We start from the raw sequence: 13,513 nt of genomic DNA on the forward strand, positions 1-13,513 counted from the left end.
AAAGGCTGGCAAAGTATTGTGCTATCTCTGCTATAATTGGCAGTCGCCATATATGGCGGAGACGCTGTTACTTATACCCGTAGAGTACTGAGTGACATGCCTATTGTATCATGAAAACGTATACCATGATTTTGTGAATGTAACCCTACTGCACCTATAATATTTGTGTCCCTGTATGTATTATCCTTTATGTGGACATAAATAAATGGTTAAAATGTGTGTGTGTGTGTGTGTGTGTGTGTGTGTGTGTGTGTGTGTGTGTGTGTGTGTGTGTGTGTGTGTACATTTGATCACAGTCTGGAAGAGGCATTCCTTACAAAGGTGCTTAAGTACCAACGTCTTAAGGATGCTATCATGCAGCTTGGTTACAAATGTAAACTGCTTGTGTTCGTATTTGGAAGCCTCGGTAATGTCCATAAATCAGTTGTGAGAGGCCGCCAGAATGCAGGAATGCCCAAGCCAAAAGCTAAGGCATTGGCAAAATTCTGTTCAATGTCTGTGATAATTGGCAGTCGCCATATATGGAGGAGGCGATGCTTCTTGTACCCGTGATCTGTATTCTGAAATACTTGTCGTTGAGCTTTTTCCAAGTTTGTCCATCTACTATTGTTTGTGTTCAAGAAGTTAAAATGTGAACGCAAATAAAGATGTTAAATGTGTGTGTGTGTGTGTGTGTGTGTGTGTGTGTGTGTGTGTGTGTGTGTGTGTGTGTGTGTGTGTGTGTGTGTGTGTGTGTGTGTGTGTGTGTGAATGTGTGTGTGAATGTAATGCACAATCTATGTAAAGCGCTATGGATAAAAAGCGCTATATAAATGCACCATTTACCATTTAATGACATGCATTCCGTTCTCTGTGTGTGTTCTCCAGCCTGCGACATGAACGTGCACAACGCCTGCGTGGCCAACGTGCCCAGCCTGTGTGGGACGGACCACACGGAGCGAAGGGGTCGCATCTTCCTCAAGATAGAGGTCAGCGGAGACAGACTGCACGTCACAGGTCGGTGGCATATAGCGCCCCCTTCTGCTGTGTTACTGTAAATACACACACAATGCACCGCAACGATGTGTCCCTCCCAACACCTTTTTTTTTTTTCAAAGGGTTCATTATTTACCGCCCCTCGTTTGTCGCTGGAGTCAGCCGTGACAAGAGACTAGAATACACAGGGGGATTGGGAAGTGGCAGTGGTGGAAAGTAACTAAGTATGTGTACTCAAGTACTGTACTTAAGTACAATTTTGAGGTATTCGTTCTTGACTTGAGTATTTCCAGTTTCCGATATGTTTACTTCTACTCCACTACATCCCAGAGTTAAATATTGTACTTTTACTCCACTACAATTATTTGAAAACTTTAGTTAGCCTACTAGTTACTCTGTAGATTTGTATTATTATTACAAAACATACAGTAACCACTTCAGCCATATATCGGCCATTTGAAAATAGCCGATCTACAAGCTCACAATGCGTCGCGATGCGACGCATTGTGAGCTTGTAGATCTGCTATTTTCAAAAGATTTGTATACATTTGAAAACTTGAAATTTACGTTTGGTACTAGAAGTACATTTTGATGCAGATAATGTTATACTTTTATTCAAGTACTTATTTGAATTCCTTGAATTTAAATTACTTGTAACAGTAGAGTATTTCTACATTGCAGTATTGATACTTGTACTCAAGTAAAACACTTTTCCTCCACTGTGAATTGGCATAATGACTAGAGTAAATTGAGGGAAAACGGAAAAGAAACATTGTAAAGTAAAGAAAAACCTTGAACCCCCACGTGTCTCTCTCTCTATACCCCCCCCCCCCCCCCCCCACACACACACACACACACACACACACACACACACACACCATTACTTCAGGTTCATGAAGGTGTGTAATTGCTTAATTTGTGGAATTGGAAGTGAGAAAAGAAGAAGTTGTTAATGTTCTTGTTCGTATTCATAACCTGGGAGCACTGAGGCTCGCTGCTGTCAATGGAACTGTTCAGGAAAGACGTTTTGAGTCCATAGTAAATATAAATGTAGATTTAAAATGTCTAAAGGAGTATGTCAGAGACTGAGGTCCGCTGGGAGGAACTCTTACTTCAGGCTAAATGAAATGAAAACTTCAGGTAAAACTACAGAACCTCATGTATCCTTCTATATATATATAAACTAATATTGACATCTTGATATATATAAGAAAAGAGCGAAATGAGAAATACAAAGCAATAAAAATAACAAGTGTGTGCAAGTCAGCATTAATGCGGTCAACCCACAAACACTTTCATAACCGCTGTGTCAAAGCACTGTGTGTGTGTGTGTGTGTGTGTGTGTGTGTGCGCGCGCGTGTGTGTGCGTGTGCGTTTTTTCCTCAATTTCCTCCATCCCCACTCTCTCTCTCACAATTGAAAATACTCCAGTAAAGTAAAATGACCTCCAAATTGTACTTAAGTACAGTACTTGAGTAAATACTAAAGTACTTAGTTACTTTACACGACTAGGTGTACTGTAAGTAAATAGCCATAGCCAGATGATACAAGGATAGCCAAGATCAGGAGAGTCCAAACATATCTCTCTCTCTCTTTCTCTCTCTCTCTCGGTTCTTTTTGAGTTTCCAGTTAACTTCTGCTTTTGTTGTTTTGTCATACCTTACCTTTTGCAAAGTATCTACATCTCAGTATAGCCTCTGAGATGTAGTGGAGTAAAAGTAAAAGTATTGGAAATTGGAAATACAGTAAAGTAAAAAAAAAAATGCCTCAAAATTGTACTTAAATACAGTGCTTGAGTAAATGTACTTAGTTACTTTACACCACTGCGTCTCATCCATTTCAATGAGTCTCGCCCTCCCCCAGTTGTTCTAATTTCTACACCTCCACCAGTTTCCCCTTTTTTTATCTGAAGCTGTTTCTCTGAACTTCTCTTTTTTATCCGTGGTTTCCACTGTCACCGCTGCACCACCAATGTTGCAAGGAAGTTGCCCAATGATATGACGCCTACATGTATTTTAAGAAGCTCCTCAGTGTTCACAGACCACAGTTTGAACAACAAGACACTTCTCTGACTGACCTCTCTTCAACACTTTGACACAGGTATCTATGCTTTTATTTGATTGGCTTTATGATATGATTGCTATTATTATTATTATTATTATTATTATTATTATTATTATTATTATTATTATTATTATTATTATTAGTAGTAGTAGTAGTAGTAGTAGTATTATTAGTATTCTCTATTATATGATTGCTATCTTTATGATTTTGATTATTATTTATTGTTATTATTATTTTATTGTCTTTATCATATAGACATGCATTGATTGCTATTCTAGAACAGGGGTCTTCAATGTTTTCAGGCCAAGGACCCCCTAGCTGAGGGACAGATGAAGCAGGGACCCCCTCTTTATTGTATAAAATTGTTTCAGATTAAAAAAAAATTGTTTTCTTGGTCTGCTCTTTTTTCCCTCTACACCTATACCTCTTTACCCAAAAAAATAGCAGATCTACAAGCTCACAACGCCTCGCAGCGCGAGGCGTTGTGAGCTTGTAGATCTGCTATTTTTGGCTAAAGTTCTCCTCAGAAAAGGGATGCTAGGGTTCAAGTGGTTGAGGTAAAAAAAAAAAATCATATCACACAAAGATTTGGCGGACCCCCTGTAGTAACTCTGAGGGTCCCGGACCCCCTGTTGAAGACCCCTGATCTAGAATATAGAGTTATTTAAGCCATTAAGGCCTGAGGTCGATTCTACAAAATGCCTTCTAAATCAGTAGCTCTCAATTCTTTTCCTGCCAAGGACCCCCCAAAATGAATGTATTTGGCCACGGATCCCCCCATCTGATTTGTTTTGTTGTGCCAGGGATCCCCAGAAGAGAAGATTTGTGTTTTAAAAATTTGCAAAATTATTCAAACATTTTTCACACACTTTCAATTGTTTTCTAAAATATTTCCAAAATAGCAGATTTGTGCCGCGCTGTGGGCTTGTACGTCTGCTATTTATTTGAGAACCACTTGTTCTAAATCACTGTTCTCAATCCTCCTGAGACATTTCTTGAAAATTATATTTTTACTTTACTTGCGTATTTCCAATTTTCAGTACTTTTACTTGTACTCCACTACAAGGCAAATATTGTACTTTTACTCCATTACAATTATTTGAAAACTTTAGTTACTTTGTGGATTTGTATTTTCATTAGAAACCATGCATGAACCACATGTATATACACTTCGGCTATTTGAAAATAGCAGATCTACAAGCTCTCAACGTGTCGCGTTGTGAGCCTGTAGATCTGCTATTTTCAAAATATTAACACTTGTGAAATGGGATATTCTGCATAATGAGTATTTTTACTTTTGGTACTTTAAGTACATTTTGAAGTACATTTTTAATTCCGGACTTTTGCATGTAACAGAGTATTTCTACATCGCAGTATTGATACTTTCACTTAAGTTAAAAATGTGAGTACTTTTCCACCACTACATGCACATGTGTGTGTGTGTATATATATATATATATATATATATATATATATATATATATATATATATATATATATATATATATATATATATATATATATATATATATCTCGCGCCGAGCATAGCTGATTTACAAGCCCTCGTAGGTCTGTTGTTTTCTTTTTTTTTTTTTTTGTGACACCGGCGTGCATTGAAGTATAAATGAGGCTTCAGTCAAACAGTTTCTACCAGCTCAGTATCGACACAGACTAAAGCTATCATGGCTGATCTACCAGTAGCGGTGTAAATGTATTTGACACATTTTACAAATCATGTATGGGGGTCCCTGGCACCAAATATCTTCACTATAATAATAATAATAATAATAATAATACATGGCCTGTTAAAACAAAGCATGTACCTTCATTGTTTTGTTGTTTTAGGACAATTATGAAGATCGTGTCGCTCGTCGTCTACAGCCTGGTCTTTGTGCTCGGCGTGTTGGGGAACGGTGTGGTCATCTGGGTGACGGGCTTCAAAATGAAGAAAACCCTCAACACCGTTTGGTACCTCAACCTCGCTGTGGCCGACTTCCTCGTTACAGCGTTCCTGCCCCTGACCATCACTCAAACAGCTCTGGACTGGCCTTTTGGGACATTCATGTGCAAAATGAACAGTACCATTTTCTACATGAGCATGTATGCCAGATGTGCATGTGCGGTGTGGGCCCAGAACCACCGCAGAGTCAATAAGGCGTCTCGTCCGAGTCTGGGTGTCTGGGTGCTGGCCTTGTTTTTCAGCTTCCCTTACTTAGTCAATAGGGACACACGGCACATATTGTGCAACAAGAACTTTGCACACTACAATACATTTGGGCTCATGATCATCTCTCGCTTCCTCATGGGATTTGTGGTCCCTCTCAATGTCATCAGCAATAATCGCCAATCAGGTCGCCCCCTCAAAAGCAAACTCATTGCAACTGTTATCACCGCGTTTTTCCTGTGTTGGGCTCCCTTTCACATCATGTCTCTGATTGATTTTGTATATACGCTTGTGCACAGTGAACCACTGGAGCATGTGCTCATCATCGGGTATCCCATAACTTTTGGCCTGGCACTTCTCAACAGCTGCCTGAACCCGCTGCTGTACGTGTTCAAGGGTCAGGATTTCAAGGCTGTATTCCGCAGCTCTATCCTAAAGTTGCTGGAGGAAGCCTTCACTGAAGAGCTGCCTCAGACTTCCACAGACCCAGGGGGAACCAGTGAAGAGCTGCCTCAGACCAACACTTCCACAAACCCAGGGAGAACCACTGAAGAGCTGCCTCAGACCAACACTTCCACTAACCCAGGGAGAACCACTGAAGAGCTGCCTCAGACCAACACTTCCACTAACCCAGGGAGAGCCACTGAAGAGCTGCCTCAGACCAACACTTCCACTAACCCAGGGAGAACCAGTGAAGAGATTCCCTTGTCTGAGACCCTGGTTTAGGATTGTCTTTGCATTACTTTAACCCATTCAAACCGGGAACGCTTCTGTGTCAGTTTTAGATTTCTTTGGGCTATTCAAAAATAGCAGATATACAAGCTCACAGCACGGCACCGAGTGCCGCGCTGTGAGCTTGTAGATATGCAATTCTTTTGTGGAAAATTGTGGAAAATGTGTGCAAATCTCTTCCACTGTCTATAAAATAAATAATTCTAAATAAAGTTTTGCTCTGAGTTCTATCTGTTTCATTTAGCAATAAAAGAAAGAGGCTTGTTTTAAAATGCTTTTATATGAAAAAAAGAATTGAGAACCACTGATATAGAAACATACGTTGTTCATACAACTGTGTAGAAGGCATTGTGTAGAATCTGCCTTCAGGTCTTAAAGGGTTAAAGTGGTTTCAGGCTGTGATGGAGGATGTACGCATAAGTACTGGATGATGTCATCCTATCACTGCTGTATAGTAACTAAGTACATTTACTCAAGTGCTGTACTTAAGTACAGTTTTGAGGTATGTATTTACAATTTTCAATGCTACATCTCAGAGGAAAATATTTTCCTTTTTACTCCACTAATTATTTGAAAACGTGTTACTTTGCAGATGTATATTGTTATATTATAAAACATAAATCAACCACTTTAGCCCTATTTTATACATAGGCTATTTGAAAAAAAGCAGATATACAGGATCATAACGTTGTTCAAACATTTTAGTACTTTTATTTGGTTCTTTAAAGGGATATTTCACTTTCAAAAAAACTTTGGGTAATTTTATCGTCTACTCAGGCCTTTGTGAGCCCCCCAGACCGTTTTTAAGTTGCTTGATTCAGTATTTAGATATTTGATATTCATTTTATCAGACACGCCCCCTTCCTATACAAACCCATTATAACTTCAAACTCCATTTTTAACATGTTAGATTCATCAAAAACACCCGTCCTTGGTTCTGGTGACTCACCCTGCCCTCCTAATACGTGAGGGGGGCATGTTTTTTCGATTACTTTTTTTCATTTATTTTATTTAATCTTTTTATTGTATTTAATTTTTTCCATTTTCTCCAAAAAAATATTAAAAATAAATGAAAAACGTTATTTGTGCCCCCTGATGCCCAGGTGCCCCTGGGCACGTGCCCAAAGTGCCCATATGGTAGATCCGGCCCTGCACGGATGCGTTCCCTGTCTTAACGGGTTAAATTGGTGCTGATCAGATCAGAATTAACTTTTATGAGAAAGATTGATGAGAAAACATGTTTTTTTTATTTTCTTTTCATCCAGTACATCTGATGAAAAAGCTACTTACAGACAGTGGTGTAAAGTAACTAAGTACATTTACTTAAGTACTGTACTTAAGTACAATTTTGAGATATTTGTACTTTACTTGAGTATTTCCAATTTCCTATACTTTTACTTCTACAAATATCGTACTTTTACTCCACTACTATTATTTGGAAACTTTAGTTACTTTTCAGATATAAATGATGATATTATGATGCATACATTAACCATAAGCCCTATTCTATACATAGGTAGGCTATTTGAAAATAGCAGATCTACAAGCTCACAACGCGTCGCATCGCAACGCGTTGTGAGCTTGTAGATCGGCTATTTTCAAACATTTTTGTACTTTTACTTTTGGTACTTTAAGTACATTTTGATGCCAATACTTCTGTGCTTTTACTCAAATACATTTTGAATTCTGCACTTTTACTTGTATAGTATAGTATTTTTATATTGCAGTATTGAAAAGACATTAATGGAACCAAGTCTCTATACTGCCTCAATGTGTGTGTGTGTGTGTGTGTGTGTGTGTGTGTGTGTGTGTGTGTGTGTGTGTGTGTGTGTGTGTGTGTGTGTGTGTGTGTGTGTGTGTGTGTGTGTGTGTGTGTGTGTGTGTGTGTGTGTGTGTGTGTGTGTGTGTCATGTAACCATAGTAGAACTGGCCTCGTGGTTAGAATGTCCGCCTTGAGGACTTTGAGGTTGTGGGTTCTGATCCCCGGCCGGGTCATTCCAAAGACTATAACAATGGGACCCGATGCCTCCCTGCTTGGCACTCAGCTTCAAGGGTTGCATAGGAGGGTAAAGTCCCTGTGACATACTACCGTTATGTCCAGGGGATGTACTTGTCGGTGGTGTAAAGTAACTGAGTACATTTACTCAAGTACTGTACTTAATTACAATTTGGAGGTACTTTTACTTTTCTGGACTATTTCCAATTTTCAATACCTTTCCGTCTACCCCACTACATCACAGAGGCAAATATTGTACTTTTACTCCACTACAGTACAATTATTTGAAAACTTTAGTTACTCGTTACTTTGTACATTTAGATTTGTATTACTACACATACTGTACATTAACCACTTCAGCCCTATATTATTCCGGCCATTTGAAAATAGCCGATCTCGAGGCATTGTGAGCTTGTAGATCTGCTATTTTCAAACGTTTTTTATACATTTGAAAACTTGTGAAATGGGACATTCTGCATAATGAGTACTTTCTACCTTTGATACCTTAAGTACATTTTGATACCAATACTTTTGTACTTTTACTCTGCTCTGACATTTATGTCACACATACTCTAGTATGTGAAGAGTCTAACTGGGCTATTAACTTAATTCATTTTGGACAAGATTTCCAAGATAATGTTTGGGTGAATGTGATATATTGCTGTGGCAGTTCACCCTGCCACTGATGATACATATAACAGACTTCAGTAAATTCCTGTGTTATTGAATTATTCTGTATTGTTTAAGTTGCAGAGAATGATATTTGTTTGATTGTATTGATATATTGTTTGATGGTTCATTGTTTGATTGCAATGACTCCAGTGCAGGGAGCATGCAATCAGGCATGCTCATTCCACCCATGCTGAACTATACCAACTGTGGGTTGGTTTAAAATTGGTAAAGTGGGAAGATGGGTACTCTAATATTAATCATGATTATGTGGGTAATTCTTTGAGTAATATGTGACACTTTATAGTGTGGAAATGAATTGTAATATCTCTGGACATTACAATTAACTGGTTAAATTGAGGATTCAATTCAGGTTTTGGTACGGTCCAATGGCCTAGCCTATATAAGTAGGGGGACCTGCCACTGCTTGGCAGTCAGTGAAGGTCTGTTAAGGAGTAGACCCAGGGCCAATCTGTCCAGTGTGTATATAGAGTTTGCTGTGCGTCATTATTTTTGTCTCCGCCAGGCCAATAGGCATGGCGAGAGAGTATGTTTTACCCTCCGTCCGTCCGTCCGTGTGTGTGTGTGTGTGTGTGTGTGTCCGTCCTTCTGTCTGCGACCAGCTAATCTCTGCCACCGTTGGCCCGGTCGCTGTGAAACTGCACACACACTCCCTGGATGCCACAGCAGAACCTCTGCCCCACATTTTTTCAGATCAGCCTGTCATAGCGCCACCATGAGGCCGACTTTTGCAAAACACATTTTTTAATGTTACTCCTACAGATTTTCTCCAAATAACACACAAATCGGTACAAAGTATCTCTATAGCCATGTGATCAACACGGATCTGTCCGATTTTCCATATTCTATCCTGATTGGCTAAGATTGGCTTCCAAAGTTAGCAGGATTGGTTCATTTTGAACAAAATGCCTCAAATCATGAACGCAGCATGCACTTTCCGTGCAATTTTCCACATACATTCCCACTTGGCCCAGGAAGAAATGTTACTTGAAAACTTTCAAATCAGCCTCATGGTGGCGCTATAAAAGGCCGCTTCACGTTTTTAGCTATAACTGCACCGATCTGCGTGCAACTTTGCATGCACACTCCTTAGAGGCCAAGGAAAAACCTTTGCCGTGCATTTTTCACATATGCCTTTTAGAGCGCCACCAGGAGGCTGAGTTTTGAAAAACACATTTTTTGCTCTTACTCCTTCAGATTCTGTTCAAAAATCACGCAAATCGGTACACAGTCTCTCTATAGTCATGATCACGATGGATGTGTCCGATACTTCATATTCTATCCTACTTGGCTAACATTGGCTTCTAAAGTTTGCAGGATAGGTCCGTTTTGAACAAAATTCCTCAAATCATGAACGCAGTGTGCGATTTCTGTGTAATTTTGCACACACATTCCCACTAGGCCGAGGAAGAAATGCCACCCTTTTCACATTGGCCTGTTATAGCGCCACCAGCTGGTCTAATTTAGCAAACCACATTTTTGGAACAAAATGCCTCAACTCATGAATGCAGTGTCCGATTGCCGTGCAAGGCCTAAGAAGAAATGGCACCCTTTTCACATTGGCCTATTATAGCGCCACCAGGAGGCCATAATAACCTAGCTGACCTGGCGGAGACTTGTGCTCCGAGGAGCACTTTTTCTAGTTGTTCATGATTTTCCTGAGATGTAAGAAGGTGAATAAAATCCACTTCCATTCTGCAACATCGAGGGTTCGGTCTGGCGATTTTTGGCAGTTTTCCTATTTTACCAGTGGTTTCAAACTATGCCTTTCGGCAAACACTATCCTCACTAAGTCAGAGTGTGACAATTGCCCTACCTTACTGACACACATGGTCCACAGGAAGGAAGCTAACAGCTGTAGATGTAGCAGATATACTGTATGAACATTGAGCTGAATGGTGTTTGTGTTTGTTGACACGGTGTTGACACGGTAACCTGTGTTTGTGTTGACACGGTGTTGTTATGGTAACCGGCCTCGTTGTCTGTTCACATTAGCATGTTTAAGTGGACAGGAGCTGAGAGAGGGATGAACCTGGACCAGCCTCCTTATCTGTCAATGCTCTGCTATCATGCTCTTTACCTCTCTGTCTCTCTGTCTCTCTCTGTCTCTCTCTGTCTCTCTGTCTCTCTGTCTCTGTCTCTGTCTCTGTCTCTGTCTCTCTCTCTCTCTCTCTCTCTCTCTCTCTCTCTCTCTCTCTCTCTCTCTCTCTCTCTCTCTCTCTCTCTCTCTCTCTCTCTCTCTTCTCTCTGTCTGTCTGTCTGTCTGTCTTCCCCTCTCTCTCCCTCTTTCTGTCTGTCTGTCTGTCTCTGTCTCTGTCTCTCTTTATCTGTCTTTCTCTCTCCCGTTCCATTGCTCTCATTCACCCCCCCCCCCCCTACACACACACACACACACACACACACACATGCTTTATTTTGGTTGTTCTGAATATGTGTTTTAATAGGTGAGGGTTCCATTTATTCTCCATTACAGCAGCTTCTAACCACAGAGGTCACCTGACCTCCTGTTGCAGACAATCTGTTCATATTTACTGAGTCATTTCATAACCTAGTTATTATTATTAAAGCTTTCACACTGTGTCCATTAAACACTGTAGCCCTGCATGGCCTCGCTATTTTGGGGCATGTCATTATAGGTAGAATTCTGCACAACATAAAAATGAAAAAAACAATACTAATATGTTAAAGCTGCACTATGTATCTCTCCTCTCCTACCACGGATTTGAACCATGCAGGTTTCCTGTGCAAGGGCTGACATTTTTTTGCCACTGAGTATCAATGTTTTATCATAACAAATACGGCTACAATTATTTGATTTTATTCCTTTCATTTTTCACTCTCTCTCACGTTTTCGCTCTGCGTACCCCTTGGGGTGCACGTGCCACGTACCCACATTTCAGACACATTGATATAGGATAGACTACATTCCATAGCCTAGCCCTTTTTTAACAATGTATCTGCAACAGGTGAATTTGTTGTTCACCAGTCAAAGACTGAAGTCTGGACTTCATCAGACAATGACACAGTCAGTCAGTCAGTCAGTCAGAAAAAAACAATGGATTGCAAGACTTAGCACAAAATATCCAGGGGGGTTAAACTTCTAAACTGCCCAACAGAACTGAAACTATTCACATATTATTACTAACCTAAACAATGGAGTTGATCACCTACATCAACCACAGAGTTGAGGGGGAGATCTCATTGTTGAGTTAATGAGAATATTAATGAAGACACATTGATACCAAGAGCCATTAGCAATTGGACCATCAACAGGGAGCTAATTGTCTTCCAAATCGGAGGTGTGAACATCAGAACTGTGGATATGCTAACTGGGTCCCAAGACTGTAGCTTTTTAGCATCTATCCCTTAGTTATAAATTATAGTGTAAACACATCTTTAAATGGAATTAAGAAATGGTTTTAATCCGAGGGTATGCGGTTACCCTCAGAGATTAGACGCCTCTGCCCTGCACAGTCTGAGAGAAATCACAAAACCTTAATAACAGAAATAGTCTAGGTAAGCTTAATTCATTGCAAAACATGACACCCCTTATTCAAAACAGATGGCGAATGCATTCTTCTCTTTATAGGGCCTACACAGGTAATACCACAAACTACCTGTGAGACCTTTATGAATTGAACCTCACAGTCAGCAGTCAGTCAGTCAGTCAGCCAGCCAGCCAGTAAGCCAGGCTGTTGCCCCGATGTTGAGGTCCAGCCAAACCCCCACAGTAACTTCCCACACACAGCCCAGTGGTCATTAATCACAGTAATATGTGCACATACAGTATCTGGACAGAGTCCCAGAGCCTCTGGCACCGTGACCTTGAATCCCATGAAGCTCCACGATGCCTCAGATCTCTGAACTGTGTTTGATTGATTGATTGATGTACTTTATTTAGTAAGACATGAGAACAACAGTACATGGAAGTACAAATTCACAATACAAGGTCTACTAAACTGGAAGACTCATAAAAGCACAGAGCTTGTTTCAAATGAGTTCCCCATGCACACAAATCATGATGACATATAAGAGACAGACAGATATACACAACTACTATAGAATGTCATACAATCAGTTTACAGGTTACTGGTATGAAGGGGGAGAAATATGTACAAAAGGAGAAGGAGAGAGGGGGGGGGGGTAGGGGGGTAGGTTAGGTTAGGACCTAACCTAGGTTAGGTTAGGTAGGTTAGGTTAGTGTTCAGCTCACATGATGAAATTCATTATATTAACCACATGAACCCTCTGTGTCTCTACACTGGGAACATTTCATGCAGATGGCTGACCACAATGCGTTGCAGAGCTTGCAGATCAGCTACTGTATTTTCGGCAACAAGATTTGGTGTAGACCACTACAAGCTCACAACGTGTCGCGTTGTGAGCTTGAGCTCGAGCTTTCTACATTGCAGTATTGATACTTTTAGTAAAAGTAAAAATATGTAGTATTTTTTTGTCCACCTAATCGCCAATGACATGTTTTGACGCATGGTGTGTGTTTTCAGTTTCTTACGCTAGATGGCGCTCTTCACTAACATATGAGTCACCATTTGACTCCCAGCGTAGCAGTGAAGCAGGAAATCATGGAATATGTATCTATTTATTCTGCCAACTGTGTCTCTGATGTTTTTTTTTCATTCTATGGGTGCATGGGGTTAAAGGCCTTAATATCTCTGGAGGCTGTGAACGATCCTGACAGATCTCTAGGACCTGGCACCCCAACAAAGTCAATACTCAGACTGGGCAGTGTTATGTATTTCTTCTGTTTACATTTGGATCAAATATGTATTATAGGACACACACAAACATACGCACGCACGTGCACGCGCGCGCGCACACACACACACACACACACACACGCACGCGTACACGTACATGTACACGGGCACACG

At 40.4% G+C, this 13,513-nt stretch overlaps 1 protein-coding gene across 1 annotated transcript in view; it reads left to right on the forward strand.

Moving 5' to 3' along the window:
• Positions 1 to 13,513, forward strand: part of prkcab (protein kinase C, alpha, b) — a 205,619-nt gene that overhangs the window by 160,548 nt on the left and 31,558 nt on the right. The window contains exon 5 of the mRNA XM_084071166.1: positions 868 to 996. Within this exon, the coding sequence (XP_083927292.1) occupies positions 868 to 996 (129 nt within the window). The remainder of the gene's footprint in view (positions 1 to 867; positions 997 to 13,513) is intronic.

The sequence above is a fragment of the Gymnoscopelus microlampas genome (genome assembly GCF_963454915.1).
Source record: "Gymnoscopelus microlampas genome assembly, chromosome: 11".
In the NCBI taxonomy this organism is placed as follows: Eukaryota; Metazoa; Chordata; class Actinopteri; order Myctophiformes; family Myctophidae; genus Gymnoscopelus; species Gymnoscopelus microlampas.